The 18,870-nt window shown below is 40.2% G+C and overlaps 1 protein-coding gene across 1 annotated transcript; it reads left to right on the top strand.

The window, feature by feature from the left end:
• The first annotated feature begins 9,977 nt into the window (after positions 1-9,977).
• Positions 9,978-10,547, top strand: LOC131683408 (uncharacterized). The gene is made up of 2 exons (XM_058965379.1): positions 9,978-10,136; positions 10,193-10,547. Exons 1-2 carry the CDS (start codon positions 10,130-10,132, stop codon positions 10,468-10,470), a joined length of 285 nt encoding a protein of 94 aa, XP_058821362.1. The 5' UTR covers positions 9,978-10,129; the 3' UTR covers positions 10,471-10,547.
• Positions 10,548-18,870: the final 8,323 nt, after the last annotated feature.

Below are 18,870 nucleotides of genomic sequence, written 5' to 3' on the forward strand. Positions count from 1 at the left end.
CAGATCCAAAAAGTTCAAACACCCATGGATGACCCCAAGTTTGTAGATGTGTTTCGATGCCACAGGATTGTAAAATGGTTAATATTACGTCATGAAAATTCAATTCTTCCGTGACATTTTTTTTTGCCTGCAAAATGCCCTGTGTGTATGCAAAGCTCATGATTTGTTGGGATATTAGCATTGATCGGAAAATGCTTTCCAACGCTGCGCATTGCATACATACAGGACATTTTGCAGGTCACCAGAATCTGTTCGTTTTACCCACTCGCTATAAACATGTCTCATTTTTGGACATGTTTAGAAATCAAGAATCATGTTTGAAAAAATGTGTTTATGACGAAGTATTTTTACCAGATATGTACAAAACATGTCTAACAAGAAACATAAGGTGATTGTAATATCTCAGTCACTTATTAGTTAGAAAATAATGACTTTGATGTTCATTTTACCGCCAGCTCCCCTATCTACCAACACATTCGCCCCAAACATTGAACCCAATGCAAAATGAGTCAACGCTGATGATGATGGGTAGAGCGAAAGAGACAACTAGTACCACCACGACACTATTAGCGCGTTTCACCAAAATTCCACGCGGCCTTTCCCGATTGAAAGGAACGGCCGCGCTTAGCCCATCTGTCATAATATCGTGATTTTGCATAGCGAAGGGCTGAATGATTTTGTTCCAAAAAACAGCCCTGCGTTATGCAACACTTTGTGCAGGTTGATTATACCAGTTGCAAGTGGGGCCAAATTCACCAAGTTCCGTAAAATTCCTTTTAAATTACAGAATTAATAAAATTGCTTAGATGAGCTAAACTAATTAATCAAACCCTGTTTTAAAAACTCTCCTTGCGTTTAAACCAAAATGGGAAGCTTATTACTACCACTACATTACTTAATTTCAAGCGAAAATAGCAAATACATGTGCTAGTTAAACCAAAAATTTACTGGCAACATTACAGCGGCATTTAGGAAGCAGTTGGAGCGGTCGCCTGTTGGACGACACAGGGTAGCGTCCCTCCACAGCCAGTGTAACGGACTTCTAGCTCAGCTACACTGGCTGTAAAAGCGCAGTGATCTGCTTCGCCAGCCGTTCAACAGGGAACTGAGCGTGTCTGGTCAAGTCCGTTCATTAAATAGTCGATGATGACGTCATTCATAGAAGCGTTGCGCGCTAGGTACACCAATCCGTCGTACAGGGCTTGGAAAGCGCTATCTTCTGTGTGTTAATGCGCGATATTTTGACAAGGTTGTATATTATTTAATTTTTTAATGCTATGATATCAAAAATCCTTGGGTTTATCTATTGGAATCTATTCTTAGAAGTATTTCGGCACGATTTGCGCAAAAAATTTGAAAATTTATCGTGAGATGGCTGAATTATACGCGTTTAAAATTGGACCACTTTTCGTTACATACCATTTTTGTAGAATTTGCAGAGTGCACCCCCATATCGAAAACAAAGACGTAGTCCTACGTCAAAACCATCACTCGTTTATGATTATTTGCTTCAATTTTTTCACAGTTCTGTAAATATTTACAACGGTCTTCATTTAAACACTTCGAAGATAACACAAGACTTTAAAACTAGATTCTTTTTGTGAGCAACAATGTGACTCCACTATGGTAAACTATGCAGACGCATGGTTGAACGTACGGCTGATATGAGATAATAATAATCATCGCTTTCAAATGAACAAACGTTGTATTCGGTAGTCATTCCCGTCTTCGCTAAATCCATTATCTGCCGCGCTTGTTGCAATATCAGTAAATATTTTAAGAAAATAGAGAAATGTAAACGCTAAAGAAACTATAACTGACAGTTGTTCAAAACAAAAGTGTTGCCAAGTGCTGGCAAAATTGTCGAACACCCTGGCATATTGTGGCACACTGTGGCACATGCTATCACACCAAGCATCACACCGTATGTTTTCTAGCACATTTTGATTTGTGTTGAGCGACTAACCCCTTGGTTTTAACGCTATCTTGGTGACATTTTTCTTGTGGCGAATTATTATAACACGTTTTAACTCTGTAGTGTGAACATAGTATAAGGCTCTAAAATAAACTAAATTTATTGGAGGAATTTGACGTAACGATGCTTTGAGATCTATTTTTAGCCCTTTTTCCACATTAAGGCTTTACTAAAAATAGCTTGAGCTTGTGCGACCACCCCTGGCTGCTGCTCCATTACCGATCGGGACTTGCTGAAGTTGCACAGGGAATCAGTAGATAATTATGCTTGGGAGTAGCGGCGAAACATCTTTCAATGTGCAACTCCTGGTAATCCTAAAGTGTTTTTGATCAATACCGGTGCCGGCCAGGCCCGAACGTAGATCGCGGAAGGAAAGGGAAGGAATGATTAGTCCGATACTTGCTTTTTCTAGAGGTCGTATATACTACTGCGCACTCTACAAGTATCACGGGAGGAGAATATTTTTGTTAGTAAGAGTATAGAAAATGGATCTACTACTTCTTTACCGACGTCAGAGAGGCGATTCCACTATCTGGACTAGAATATCGATCCACCAATTTCATGGACCGGGGACCAACGGCTTTACTTCCCTTCCGAAGGTAGACGTGACCACAGATTTTTTCACCTCAGAAAAAACTCAACGACCTCGGCTGGAATTGAACCCAGGCCAACTGGAATGAATGGCGGTCACGCTTACCACTCAACCACCGGAGCCGTCGTTAAGGCTTTACTAAAAATAGCAAATACAAAGAATTTGTAGATTTTATAGGTCATTCTTACAATTAAAAAGGTTCTCTTCCCAGAGGTAAAAAGATGAAGTCTTTTAATTTAACCGTTTTCAAATGAGATTGCACGCAGCTTTGAAAAATAATTTGAGATAAACGCGTTTAAAGATTTTAGAACACTTTCCGATGAATTATTCGTGGTAGAATGTCTATATTTTATAACAATTACATGGAATGATTGGTTTTGGACATCGCTGATTACGAATCTAAAGTTTCCGAAATTCAAATTCAGTTTTCCGAAATTCAAAATGGCCGATCCGATACGGCGAACCCCCACTAAAAAAATAAGTGGCATTTTAGCCAAAATCGAGGTTTTATGATTTATAAACACGAATTTGAGTTAATATGTCCGAAAATAAAAAATATATATATATAAATATAGCGAACTAGAATGTGGCCACAGCAATTATGACTAAAAATTTTCGTTTTTTACCATTTTCTGTGGTTGTTTGATAACTCACGATTAGTCTGCGGTGCCGGGCCCATATAACAGTCCTTCCTCCACCTCGAATTGCTCCTGGAACCCATGCGTTCACCAGCTTGCAGACGTTGATTACAGGCACGTAGCCAGAGGGGGGGCTAGGGGGCTAAAGCCCCCCCCCCCCCGAAATTTTTCAAAAATAAATTTAAGAAGCAACATGTTTTTCGGTAACTCGTAAAAAAATTGTATCTTGTTTGGTTTCAACAAATTAATGGGAGAATGGTGAGGAAGATTGCTATTTCGAGCCACCGAAGACATCGGTCACGATATCTACTCAGTATGCCGAGTCTGATAACACACTTCCTTTCATATTGTGTGACTCGTCGGAAGAACAAAAGAAACTGTTACTTTAATTCTTGCTGGGGTGATCCGTCGGATGATTGAATCGTAGAAGCAAGAAGTGGTGCTCCAGCCAAACGTGGAGGCTATTGACTTCTGGAATTTTTGCATAACCGAATTTCATGATGGGAAATATTTGCTGAAGGTGAAAATAGAGGTTATGCTTACGAACATCGCCTTTAACGAGTTCTACCTTGTCAGGCATTCAGTACTTATGTTACTCAACAAATTAGCCTAGGCGAAACCAGTCATTTTGCAATTTGTAACACGTGGTTGATTCTCATATATATGGATGATGAGAAAATCAATGTTCGGCTACAAGATCTGATACCTCTTACTTGAACCGCGGGCGAACGATCAGGAGGTTAAAGCCCCAATAAACAAACTTAACTTCTTTGAACCGTGGCCATTAAAAGATTCCTGTCACATTTGGAAAAAATGTAATTTATTATAAAGGACACATCTAGGAATTAGACGGGTAGGGTCAGCTAGGATTTCGTCCTAGCTGACCCTGCACGCACAAAACGCAATGCGATAATATCATCATACACGTTACATCTTTGCACATCCATAGTCTCCAATACGATTACCTGAAAAACAAACAATTGCCAAATTTGTGGCTGCTGTTCATATAGTATTGACGGCAAAAACTGCGTCTAGTATCTCAAAATTAACAGTCAGCATCATCATTGAGGAAGTCGACACGTAAGGGGACAAAACAAAAATGAAATCAGATATTCGCGAACTGCCATGTCCATGGCAGTAACCACGATAATAATACGGAAGTGTACAAGATAGATATGAACGACCACCAAGACGCGGTTGGTTATGAAAAATATTTCTCAATCAGTAAACAGGTCAATATCACGAGATCTGTTGGACAACCATTAGCGTTTTATCATTTTCATTGTTTACATCGTGGAAATATATTAAAGACTCAAGGCTTCATTTAGCTAATGCATTGAACCGACTCAAGTAAACGAATTGTATAATAAAAAATTAGAAGTTTCATAGAAAACTGAGTACAAAAACTGTCCCAAAATTAACATTTATCGCTAGTAATGGTATCTAACAAAACTCATTTTATGCTAGATATTGGCCTGAATAAAGAAAGTTAGTTAAATCATACGCAAATTGAATTTCTGTAATAGATTAGAGCAATGTGCGCTTAATATAAACGTCAAACATCTTCCAAACTGTTTTCTTACATTCTTTAGCTAAAAATAATTGACACGTATTTTTTGGTTTGGCTAAATATTATATTTTTTTCAAGTTATTCGCTTTTGAACTTTTGAAGTCTATAAAATTGAACATTTTTCAATCACTGATAACTCGGAAACGACTCGATATATGGAAAAAAATATTAAATAAAAAAGTTGCGTTTTCAAATAAGCTTACCAAAAAAAAATCACAATTTTTTTGTTATATAACTTATGAAATTTGCAATTACTTGAAACAAATTGAATTTTTTTAAGGCTGGACCAATTTTTTTATTTATTATTTTCTTTAAGTATTAAAATCGTGTTAAAAAGATTGTGTAAAAATTTGGCAGTGGAATTCTTTGCGAGATATTACAATTATAAACATAAAACATGGCAATTTTACACTAAACGCCCAGCGAAAGGCCTGTTATAACTGAAATGTCTCGTAACACTATAGTTATGTAATCAAAATAATTTTGATTTCGGGGGACTTTAGAAAATATTTGCTTTTAACATGAGAATACCCCCAAAAAAGTCTTAAATTTGCAGAATGCGAGTCATTCCACGATTTACAACTATAATTTTAGCTCCCTCCAATTTTTTTGCACTCTTTAGCTGAAAATTATAGACACGATTTTTTTACTTTGGCTGAATTTGACTTTTTTTTTCAAGTTATGAGTTTTTGAACTTTATAAAGTACTAGCTAATACCCATCGCACGTTGATGCAACTTTCAACGAAATAGGAGGAAACCATAATTTGTTCCGAAGCGCCTTCTTGTAGGCAGATAATCCCCACCAATAGCACACAAACACGCTCCATAACAAATTCCTACTATGCAAAATTTTTTACGGCAATTGGTTAAGCCGTTTGGGAGTCCATAAATCACATACATACAAATATCGACTTTTAATAATATAGTGATTTTTTAAAGTTTTATAAATTTAATAGAATTGGATATTTTTCATTCCCTCATAACTGAGAAACTATTAGATTTCTGGAAAAAAGCATTAAATAATAAAAGCTGCGTTTTCGGAAGATCTCGGCGGATTTTTTTTTGTAATATTTGTTTTTGTTAAATAATTTATGTATTATGCAAATATTAGTAACAAATTTTTTTTCAGGGTGGAGCCAAAAAAATCTTTTTAGCTTTTTCAAATAATTTATAATTATATCGAGAAGTTGTGTACAAATTTCAGAAAGAAATTCGAAGTATTTTACGAGATATTTCAATTACAATAGGCCTATCACTAGGCGTTTGGTGTAAAATTGCCTTGTTTTAAGTTTATAATTGTAATATCTCGCAAAGTATTTTGATATCCACTCCCAAATTTTTGCACAATTATTTTAACATGATTTTTAATATTTAAAGAAAATAATAAGTAAAAAATTGGTCCAACTTTAAAAAATTCAATTTGTTTCAAACAATTGCAAATTTCATAAGTTATATAACAAAAAGAAATTGCTCATTGAGTACACAACTTTGTTATTTAATATTTTTTTCCATATAAGTTATAAGTGATTGAAAAATGTTCAATGTTATAAACTTCAAAAGTTCAAAAACTAATAACTTGAAAAAAAATCATATTCAGCCAAAATAAAAAATACGTGTCAATTACTTTTACTAATGAATGCAAGAAAAAAAAAATTGGAAGGAATTCAAATTTTGATTGTAAATCAGACGTGGAATGACCCATATATTTTGATCCTATTGATCACCAAAGATCCTCCTTCCTAACTGGGGTATGCCAAAAAATTATGTTAGCATGATGCATTAGAACTGGTAATAGTTACAGGACGCCAGATCAAGAAAATAGAAGTTGAACCATCTACAATTCGTTTGCTAAATCAGAAGATTTTGTGCAAATTTCGACATTCTCTTCGATCGAACATTTTATGGATATTTTTCTACTCATTTCGATTTAGCGTCATCTACACCTTTTAAACGTGTAGCTTAGAACACCTTGCGTTTTCCAGCACCGTCAAGGATTGTCATATTCGGTTAGCGCATAAATACTGAGAACTCTAGAATATCCATTGTTGCAACGAGAGTAAATTGTAACTTGTAAATAAAAATAAATAATAAAAATCAAATTAAACATCAATAATTCGTTGATGTACTATAGCCTTTCTTGTGACAAAGAACATGGATTGCCTTAGATTTGGCTTTGTTTTCATTAAGAACTTTTCAAAATTTCGTTTAGTTTCTAGTGACAATATGAAGTAATTAGAACTAAAAGCTTTATGCAGGGGCGGGTAAAGCGTAGTTGGTAAATTGATTACCTTTTACGCAGCTCATCACGGTTCGTTCATCAATCCCGCACATGTAGGGTTAGAAATTTTTCTAAAGAAATTTTCTAACCCAAAAAGAGGCGAATAACCATAAGGTTAAAACCTGTATAATCGAAATAAAAAAGCTTTATACAATAATTTTTAAGCCCCTCCCGAAATAAACTCCTGGCTACGGGCCTGGTTGATTATCAGAAGTCCGGGTGAAATGGGCTGCTTCAGACCCAAAAGCAACTCCCAGTGCGTTCATAATCTTCAGCACTGACGTGGGCAACAGTGATGCCCTCTTCCAAACAAGCGGTGAAATACGGTCTAGAGACCTATACACACGCACAGTGCAACGCGAAGAATTCTGGGAACGTGCATCATGCCATGAAAAGGTTTCTACCTGAGGCGCTCGTCCCGAGCCGACAGCGTCTTATGGCGGACAGGACGCCGCTTCGAACTATGGCCTGTAGAAACTTTTATGATGCGCGAATCGAAAAATCCGTTTAACACAATATAATAGATACTTATGGCTTTCAAAAAATGCAAAGAATTTTTTTGAAATTTTAATGCAAATACAAAGAAAAAATAATAACCCAGTGTTCTCACTGTGGAGGTCAAGGACAACGAAACAGGGCGGACAAAAGTTCTCCCTGAAAAGATCACTGCGGTGATCTATGGGATCGCTTGCAGCTAGCAAGTCGATCCGGCGATCCACCGTCACTAGGAAAGTTCCAACAAAAGAGCTCACCTCCCTAGCTAAACGACAAGAACCGCTACCGTTGCAGCAAACGATAACCTTCAGGCAAACGCGGCCGCTCGAATCCCAGCCAGTCGGAATCCGTAGCGCATTCCCGCCATAAGTAGCATACAGCTAGCGACAGCAGTAGTTGGCAGCAGAGGAAAGTAGGAAAATAAACACGGTAAAATTGAATTTGTTTTTTCCACTTTTCTTGTTTGTCAGTTTTCCGAAAATTCTGGTTGAAGTACCTAGGCCGCTCCGTTAAATAGGGTCCGCCGGGTAAATAAACAAAAACTCAAGTAGTGGAGAAACCCACACTTACATGGGTCAATGCCAGAAGATCCAGCCTCATACAGGCCCATTTACCTGCTTGATACACTCGGAAAGCTCTTGGAGAAGACCATCCTGAAAATGTTGATAACATGCACTGAGTGCGCAATCGGTCTGTCGAATGGACACTTCGAATTCCGGAAAGAAAGATTGAAACACAGTTATCACCCTCCATACAAAAGTCTAAAAATTGCCCAAATTTGATAAAAACTTCACCTTTGGGTAATTTTATGATACTGAATTTATATTTGATGTATTTTTTTAATATTTTTAACTCAATATTTTCACATGTAAGATGACTCAAAAATACGAATAAAAAATGCACTACATCTGAAAACCCATTTTTATTCATTGTGCATGTCTGAGAGGGAAGAAAGGCTTGTATTGGTCAAATCGAGATTATAACCTTTCAAGCGAAACCCGTTTCAGTTTAGTCGGATTTTAAACTCAAAAGATATACTCATTTGAATAACAGTGCATTGCCGCAAAAATCGAATTTTCTTCAAAACTTATAAAGCATTACATTCCTTGACCTGATTAGTGGTTAAATCAACATGAAATTAATAAATTATAAATTACAATGGTTTAGGTTATCCCAAAAATTATAAAAAATCTATAGTTGTTAGAAACCTCTGTAAGTCGGTAGGCAAGTCAAAATCGATAGGTTTGGTCACTGGTTTAGTGGAATTAGTTTTGTATTTTTTATACTTTAACGACATTTAATTAGCAAGAGGCTGGAAGGTGTGAAATATTGTTTAATAGTAAGAGCCACAGTACTAAAGGAAGAGCAAGGAGATAAAGGAAGAAAGTTTAGAAAAGCGTGGAATACGGTCATATGAGGAAGCTTAGTTTCTCGTCGGCTTAAACTTTTGTCTTCTACACGCAGGAGTCATGATATTTTAGCATTAAATGCGAATCACCCGAGTCTGCGGCATGTCCGTCCAAGCGTAAAGTCACGCAATGACTTATGCGCCAATCAACTACCACTATTAGCACAACAGTGCGACCGTATGAAACATTTGCATATATTCCCCAATACTCACCGACAGCACTTCCGGAAGATCCCGGATTTTCCGCACTGCTGCTGTTCGAATCGGGCACAGTTTCTGTCTGGTTTGGCGTCGTCACAGTACTCGGTGTAGGTGTAGGATTGCGTTCCGTCGTGTGACCTGAAATACCACCGTCAGTTGCTCCACCACCGTCAACCACGGTAGCATTGGACGTCGATGGCGTCGCGCCAACGAAAGAACAAATCTGCGGCGTTTGCTGTGTCAATATCAGGTGACAAGGGCTTTGCTGGAAAATGAAAAATATAAAAGAGAGAACATAAGTATCGGATGAGTAACGGATTTGCAAATTTATGCAGTTAGAAAAAATATATTCGGATAATACATGATTTTTCACAGAGGGAACCAGTATATGATTCGTTAACTTTTGACAATGCTATGAGAAACAATTCTGGGATCGAACAAGGAATTTTTCTAATAAGCGATCGCAGCGCTATAGATAGCGTTCCTATGCACTAAAAAATCGATTTTCTCCAATGCAATCAAATGAGTGTTCTATCTGTGATGAAAATACAATTTGTAGTGAAACCAAACAAACATTCTCCAAAATTCAAGGTGAACGTCAAAAGTTCATTGATGGCAACATCCAATCAAATTAATGCATTACCAATCAGTGCAGTGTTATTATCACATTTGAAGTTGTGCTCAACATGTCCGACAGGCGTCATTTTTGCACTGTTTTCTATTTTCAAATTCTGACTCATTATGACAGAATTTGCGAAAAATACGGTATCTTTGATCTAATCGAAAAACACCTTCTCGTCCCAAGTCGTCTTCTTATCGATCGTTGTCCCGACTGTCAGTGGAAACAAAGTTGCAATTTCGGATATATTCGCAATCAAAGTACGATAAAATTCGGTATAAAACTCTCTATCCCAGCAGAGAAAAACATCAATCTTCGAGAAAGGTTCCCAGAGATCAAACGCCTGCTGAAAATGAAATGTGAGTTGATACCTGTGAATTGCATTAATTTTGTTATTAATTCTCTTTTGAAACAGTCGTCTACGCACTCGCCGCACTCCTCGCCCTGGCATCCGGGTGTACCCGAGATGACACCGATGGACGACCGGATTGCAATGCCGTCGAGATGAGCCAACGCTTCTGGCGCAACCACTGGGATCCTACCGCTTACTGGGAGTGCGAAACTGCTAACGCTCCTGCTACGGCACGTCGCTGCCCAACGGAAGGAATGTTCGATTCAGCCCAGCTTACCTGCATCAACTGGGCAGACTGGACCTGGACCGAGACGTGCAAACCACCGAGCAAGGATCAGTAGTCGGTTTGTAGTCGAAGGTTGGATCGGTGATAAGTTGTACATTTTGCTGAATACATGAGGTTGATTTTCTAGAAAAAGCAATGCGTTTGGTATGAAAATAATTTAAATTGGTGGAAGTGGCATAAAGTTTGTAGCAAGGTCCGACCCAAAATCCGAAAACTGTTTGTTGCTAGAATTCCGACAGGACGATTAGTTAAGGAAATATAATATAATACAATACAAAATACTAAACAGTCTGGATTCTTCACTCCCGAAAGAGTAATGGATCCTACTGATGAAGCCTATAGCTCTTTACCATATTGTGTTAGGGACAATTACATAATCATAAGTTTTAGCTTATCTATGAATAGAAAACCAAAAATCTGGATACACAATTGCATTACTGTAGGGCCATTACATAGCAAATGATATGATGTTCCGTAATCGGACTCTCAAAAATCACACGAATAATACTCAGTACGCTGAATAGTAGCCATGTGATAATTGAATTTGCAATGTTCAGTCAGTGCTCTGACTAGAATACTGCGATTGTGCTTGGAAAAATGCATCAAATTCTTATACATTTTCATACTCACATCTGGTAGAAAAGTTTTTGTTTGAACGAAAGTTGGCAAGCTACGCCAATGGTTGGCATGTTCGGAGGCAGCCCAAGAGCGAATCTTGTACTTTATCTAATTAATCGACAATGGTAAAACTGGTTCTGGTCCAATGAAGTCAGTCGCAGAACCTTCTCTAACCAATTCGTCTGCCACTTTATTTCCATCAGTAATACCGGAATTATCGGGTACCCATGAAAGGTAGATAGCATTCGCAAGACTGAGTTCTTCGATTTGAGTTAAACATGCTATTAATAATCTTGATCTCGAACCTGCTGAACTGAGTGCGTTTGGGGCAGCTTAACTATCAGAGCAAAAATAAATTCTTTTTCCGCAAATTCACTTTGAAATGTCGATTGTACGCTACAAAGAATCTCGAAGATTTCTGCTTGCAATAAGGTGCCAAGCGAAGAAAATGTCTAATCTCATTTTACGATAGTAGACACCAGCAGCGCCTCGGCCCGCCAGCAATGAACCGACCATTTGACAAAAGTAAGATTGCTTACTGAAAGCGTTCTACGCAGGACTATTGTGTCTACATACCTGCAAAAGCTGTAGAGATCGATGGTGTGATCTCCTGACAGGGTTTGAAGTACGAAAACCTATTAAAGTACTAGGTCGGCTGTTTCGGGGATCACTCACTTCAACGGGTGAAGATTTTGAAATGCAAGCAATTGTATTTGGAGAAAAAAGCGGACAATAAGAGTACAACTTATTCCCTATCAGACTCGATTCGGTTGATTTTCGCCGGGCTTTCTCTTCCTAACTATGTTCTACTGGACAATGTTCAACTAACTATTCGTCTGTTTGTATCGTGGATTATTAATTGTACGAATTGCAAACAGTTTGCCATACAGTCACCTAATGTGGCAATAAGAAACGGCAAAAGTGGGGGAAGAACATCAGGATAATTTCTGCGTTAAAAAGACTGAAAAGTGCATTTTTTCGCGGAGATAAACTTCTTACGGAGCGCTCGAAGCGTTGTTATGTAGAAATGTCAAAAAAATGCCCGCAACCTATCCATTCCAAACATTTCTATGCTCATTTGGCTCGTGTTGAGGATGAATCTGATGATCCACATTCCACAACATCTTTTGAATATCCGGAAACGTCCAGGAAGAGGATTAATCTGTCCTCTCCTAAACTGCTTCATAGGGGTTAAAAGGTGTCCCTCTCTGTGAGTGCTCCAACTACACCTAACAAAACCAATGAAAGTGCTACCCTAAAACCGAAACTAGTTACTCCCGGACGTGGAACGATTGTATCCCTCGATACATCAATGAAAGAGATCACCAATTTGAACACTGTTCTCCAGTGGAACAGCAGAAGTATCCTCCCGAAAACCGATTCCTTCAAAATTTAAGATGCATTGCATTATCCGAAACATGGCAAACTTCTGCGACAGATTCCACGATTTTTATATCCAGACAAATAGGATCGTAGAAACCCCTACGGAGAAGTACTTTTGGGAAATAAAAAGAGCTATTCTTTCAATCGAATGAACCTCACTTCGACACCAGGCATTGATGTTGCCACTTGTCAAATTAAAATCAATGGCAAAGACCTTTACATTGCTTCTATCTGTAGTCCTCCTATAGCTTCGATAGGACACCGTACGCTTTTGTAATATCACGAAATTCCTACCGGCAGGGCGGCTAGTTATAGGAGACTCTAAGTACTCAGAGGTGTACACGGAAAAGTTCTTTGTTTAAAAAACCTTCCTTAATGATGGATCATTTTCAGAAAGTACGCAATTGAATAGCTTCAGCTAGTACTCAACGTTAGAAAAAACAATAGAGAGCTTGCTGAAAGCCAAAAGACGCAGTTATTGGCGCCAGTTCGTCGATGGGTTAATGAGAGAAACATCACACTCCTTAGAACACAGCTCAACTTGTGTGTGTTTTTTTTTACAATGGAGAAGACCTTTACGTCCTAGCCCAGTACACGTGCTATTGGTAGGGTCCAATCTACCACACGGGGTGCACTGGGGGCGTGTCGGGCTCGAATGGTTACTAGCCATTAATACCGACTAAACTCCATTGGGCTCCGCCATCATTCCTCCCAGGAACTACCTCTCGGTATTACTTCTGGGGGGATGGCTGTACTAAATGTACTCATTCACTCTCACTCACGCGTTCATACGTCCTGTATGAGGCTTACTTGGGTGCTCTCTCAATCGCACTTTGATTCACTCTCAAACACTCCCACATGAGGCTGACTTTTGTGCTCACCTTTTTCGTTCCTTGCGAGGCTGACTTGTGTGCTCACCTTACTCATTCCTTGGTAGGCTTACTTTTGTGCTCGCCCCACCCATACCATGTGAGGCTGACTTGGGTGCTCACCCTACCACCTGATTCACTCTCAATCGTGCCACTCTGTTGTACCTTTGTCACTCCCCCTGATATCCCATGTGGGACATTCTTCTTAGGCGCCACTTCTGACATACCATGTGAGGCTGACTTTTGTGCTCACCCTTAACATACCGTGTGAGACTGACTGGGATGCTCACCCTTTCACTCCTCTGCCACGCCATGAGGCATCGATAGCTAAGTTCCAACATACTACGCTACGACCCTCCCGTCTTGGCATGAGGCAGTCCACTTATACGCCTATACACTCACTCTTCTGTCATGCTTCGGGGTGGTTGGGTTTACCCCTTACGCGGTTGCCAGTCGCTGAGCCAAACCTGCCTCGGCATGAACAGACCATTCACTCCCTTTTTTGCGCTTGGCCTTTTTCGCTCCAGCTAACCAATCACTAGTTAGCCGTGCCCGTCGTCTGTTGCTCGGTTCGCCAGATTACCTGTAGCCTACTGGCAATCTGGATGGTAGCAGCCGAGACTGCGTTCCACTTCTCCACCGATTGACACATCCGCTGAATAAGGGTATCAGGGGTTGTGTCCCAGCCACAGACGTCAAGCATTGCTCTTCTTTCGACGTCGAACCGATGACATACGAACAGTATGTGTTCGGCAGTTTCGTCTACACCTGGGCAGTCCGGGCAGACTGGCACCTCCGCGTGCCCCAACCTGTGGAGGTACTGTCGGAAACAGCCATGGCCTGACAGGAATTGTGTCAGGTGGAAGTGAACTTCCCCATGGGGTCTTCCCACCCAGCTCGATATGCTAGGTATCAGCCGGTGGGTCCACCTACCTTTCGAGGAGTTATCCCACTCCGACCGGGCTCCTCTATTTCCACGTAGCTCGAAACACTCCTCCCGAATGACCAGCCCGACTGGCATCATGCTCGCTATCACGCAGGATGCATCGTGTGATACCGTGCGGTAGGCAGATATCACTCTGAGGCACATCACGCGGTAGGTGCTCTCCAGTTTCTGTAGGTAACTGGTTACCCTCAGTGCTCTTGACCATGACGGGCCGCCGTACCTGAGGATAGATACGGCAACGCCTGCCAGTAACCTACGTCTACTGGCGCACACCTTTGAGCTGTTGGACATCATTCTCGATAGTGCCGCAACAGCAGTCGACGCTCTCTTGCACGTATAGTCGACATGGCTGCCGAAGGTCAGCTTGTCGTCTATAATGACTCCGAGAGACTCCAGACTTCGCTGTGAAGTGATCGCGACTTCTCCCACATGGATAACTGCATGTTGTGCCGACTTGCGGTTGTTGACGATAACTACCTCCGTCTTATGATGAGCGAGCTCCAGGCCTCTCGCGCTCATCCATTCCTCCACTGTGCTGATCGCGTGTTCTGTGGTTAGTTCTACCTCAGGAATTGACTCCCCGTAGACCTCCAAGGTTACGTCGTCAGCAAAGCCGACGATCTTGACTCCAGGAGGGAACTTCAGTCTCAGAACCCCGTCATACATGAGGTTCCATAGCACCTTGTGTGTAACCGAAGCCAAGTGTTTCGATGTAGACAACCAACCGTGTCGCGTCTCTTCATGACACCGCGAACGAATCATTGTTTTCGATGGTGGAATTCTGACTTGCTCTCTCGTCAGGCAACAACAACGCTCCGGGATTGAACAGAATTAAATTGAACTTGTCGAAGAATGGGCCTGACTCTGCGAAAATGCGCTGGTTAAATTTATTTAACAAGTTACTCGAAAGCCACAGTCCCTCATGATTGGAGGCAAGTGAAGGTCATCGCCATCTCAAAACAAGGAAAACCAGCCTCCGGCCACAAATCGTATCGGCCAATATCAATGTTGTCCTGTACCCGGAAGTTGTTTGAAAAAATGATCCTGTTCCGCCACGATAATCGGGTCGAAGCTAATAACTTACTGTCAGATACACAATTTGGCTTGGCTTGGGAAGCACGAACGATTACCTTGCGTAGTTCTCAACAAAAATTTAAAAAATGTCTGCAACGAGCAGATTATCACTTTTCTTGGATATTAAGCGTACTTTTGATACAGTTTTAATCACTGAAACCAACGTTCAAATGACTTTTTGTGAAAGTACCTTTCGCATGGCAATTTAACAAAATCATGATTAAGCTACCCTAGTAACAATTGAGGTTTTATGATAGTTTTATAGCCACTCATAAAACTTAGATTGCACTTGTAGCGTGCTATAAAACTAAAATTGTTACTTTGGTAGATAGGTCTTCCTCGGGGCTCATTTCTATATACCCTAAACCGCCCTCCCTCATACATACTCATAATAAAACTCAATTATTCCCCGTTGCATATCGAAGTGTATTCCTAGTTTGGAGACAACTGTAAAAATGTTCCTTTTAGATTTAATATTTTAATATAAAAAAAAATTCCAATTGTAATCTCCTACTTTAACAAAACTTAAAATATCAAAACTTTTTCCATGTTCGTTTTATTAAATTTTATAGCCTACCATGGCCCTACCATCCTCATTTTTGTTTCATTTATGCTTCCGGATTCACTTCCTTAGAATGCTTCCGAAGTGCGTGCTTGATAATAGCCTAGCATTTCTCAATCGATCGTAGTTCCAGTGCGTTCGGGGAGTTAATATCCATTGGCATCAAATTGACCTACGTAGTCTGGTTCCACCGGTCAGAAAAAACTTAGGATCATGGTGAAACCCCAAAAGTGGAAGTAGACGTTTTTGGAAACTTTCTTTCGAGTACACCTGCCCATAGGTCCCCTCCGTTCTCTCCCACCCAAACGTTGGCACGAACAGCTTCGCTTTCCATACGAGCAAATTGCCTGCCAAATCATGTATTTTTGGGAAACTAAGACATCTTCTGTTTTCTAACTTCCTCGGAGACGTCGAACCTATGACGAGAAGTTAAGAAAAGGGGTCCAGGAAGCTGCCGGAAATCTGCTTTCATATAAGTATCGTCACCCATGACGAGACAACATGGTTTCGTCAACAGCACGCAATACACACGTGATTTCCCTCCTGTGTTCTGCCGTACATCGCGGTTCGGCGCCTTTTTGACTTTGTACGTGTGTGGTCCTTGGGGTTTTGTTGCATTTTGCACAAAACTTTTGCCTAAATGATGTTTTCAACATTGAAAATTTCTTAGTTCACTATCTGGAGCTGCGTGTCATTCTAAAATCTAAAATATTTCGAGATCCCATTTTTTTTTGCGCCACCATTTGAACGCTAATAACTTTGTTATTTATGGACGGCTTTTTTGTTTAATTGTTATGAATAGATCTCGGGAAAAGTGTTAACTGACATACCCATATGAATCAAACAATAGAGACGGCACATAAGTGATTAAACTCGTTGCTCGCTTTTCGAACGAGCAACACCTAGGCAATAATGTCCAGACGGTACGTTTCAAATCGCACAGCACGGTGAAGAGCACGCAATACACTTTGTACATAGCAAGGAAACAATAAGACCGAGTCGCATATACACGATGATTTGCAAAGTTGGTGGGCTTTGGTTTGAACACTGCAGGTTTCGACTTGTGTGTGCTGCTTGTAAATTTACGTTGGGGCTAGGACAAATTGATTTATTTTTATGCTTGTGTGCGCGTTGGGTTGATGAGGCGCCAAATGTTTTTGATGGTTTGTATATACGTAGGATAATTAGCCTATTGGCACACACGTTTTATATTTCGGATATACGTGATGCGTTTTAATCACTAGCGCATCTGGCATGTTTCTGTAGGTATGTCTAAAGCATGGGCAGACTTAATTGGGTTTGCATCTACTGAAATTCGGGGGTGATCTGAAGTTGTTGGTGGGTGGGCGTGAGTTGAAGTTATGTTAGAGCAGTTTCAGTATTGATATTTGTTTTACATAGATTAAACTAAAGCGATGCTTGGTAGTCAACTTAAAGGTAAAGCCATCTAAGATTGGTTTATATTACAGAATTAGTATTTTATATCATTTAAATCTCTTATGGCATAACGGGTGTTCAATAAAAAAGAAAAAGATTTTCAGTCATGTAGTTAAAAAACAAAATTTTTTCAACCAATTCAGCATTTTTTATTAAAAAAAATAATAAAAATTCTCAATGGGACGACACTAAAGCAAGAGGGTCGGGTTCCTTTCTTTCGGCACGTACGGTATCTTTTTCTGCTTAAGCTACTCCAGCGTCTTCTTGGCGTAATGGGAAGACGCCTTGTTCAGCCAGAAGATATACTTCTCATCCGCATGATGCTGCTTAATCTTCCGGCGGTAGCACTAGTGCACTGAGTGCATGCTGCTCTGAAAATCTAGCGAAATTGTCTTAGGGCACCAGTACTCTTGTTTATTGATGGCCAGACCACTCGGTTTGAACCACGGCTTTGAAATACCTCTGTCCGATATGACGATGTACAGCATACCTTTTTTCAAATTTATGCTTAAACTTATATAGTACTTCGAGGAGTGTGTCCTCAATCTTGAGGGTTCGGCGAATCAAGGTATGGGAGCAGTGATATTTTCGGCCGGCGCCGAATTTCCGTCCATGTTGTCGAACAGCTTTTTCAACACTTCCTTCTTCTTCTTCGTCATTATCTTCACCGTTCCACGCTCGAGGATGCCAGGATCAGGTTAACTGTACTCACGAGCACATTTTCGTCTCAAAAGTGGTCTACCGTAAACTTTTTGCCACGATGACCATGCGTTTCGTAAAACCGTACAACACACTCACGGTGTGTTTACTGTTCTGACGTCATCTTCGATTGAACTGACAGCACCCGAGTGAAAAGAAACATGCCGCCCATTTCTAGAGAATCCAGAGAGCAATTCTCTTGGAGAGAAAAAAATTGACGCTCCTTACTTTAATTACAGAAAGGTATTGAAATCATTCTCATTTTTTATTGAACACCCGTTATGCCCAGGTTCGAGTTTAAATCCGCCAGCCTCAGAGTTTGCTTGGCGGGCAGCATCCCAAACCAACACTCTTTCCCAAGAAATTTACGATACTTCTGGGATGACTCGAAAACCTAAGCAACCTTGAATTATATCATAACAATTCATTGCTATCCGTGTCTGCGAGATTCTGACAACAACGGAGTCAAAGGAATGGATAATATTGGATATGCGTGCCATCTAAACTCAACGTCGAAGTGGGGTATCGCTCCGCAGCTGACGATGGACAGTCCATGTATCCAGCCTATGAACCTCTTCCAAACCGTCAAAAGGAATTGACACCAACATTAACCGATTGAGCCAAGTTAAGGAATTGAGGAATGTCCACTATCATTTCGCAAAATTTTCGCTTGTATAATTCGCCCGGTTTAGCAGTTGGATCAAAATGCACCGTTCAGTAGCATACGCGCTCTGTTTTATCAACAATATTCGTCAAGCACAAACTAAGGAGCTAGGCAATGTTATCAGTGGAAGACGGCGCAAGGCGAAGTTTTGTCCTGATGAAATCGCCATTCTTACCCAAACTCTAGGTCCACTGGATCGACGT

This window comes from Topomyia yanbarensis, chromosome 1, assembly GCF_030247195.1.
Source record: "Topomyia yanbarensis strain Yona2022 chromosome 1, ASM3024719v1, whole genome shotgun sequence".
Taxonomy (NCBI): Eukaryota; Metazoa; Arthropoda; class Insecta; order Diptera; family Culicidae; genus Topomyia; species Topomyia yanbarensis.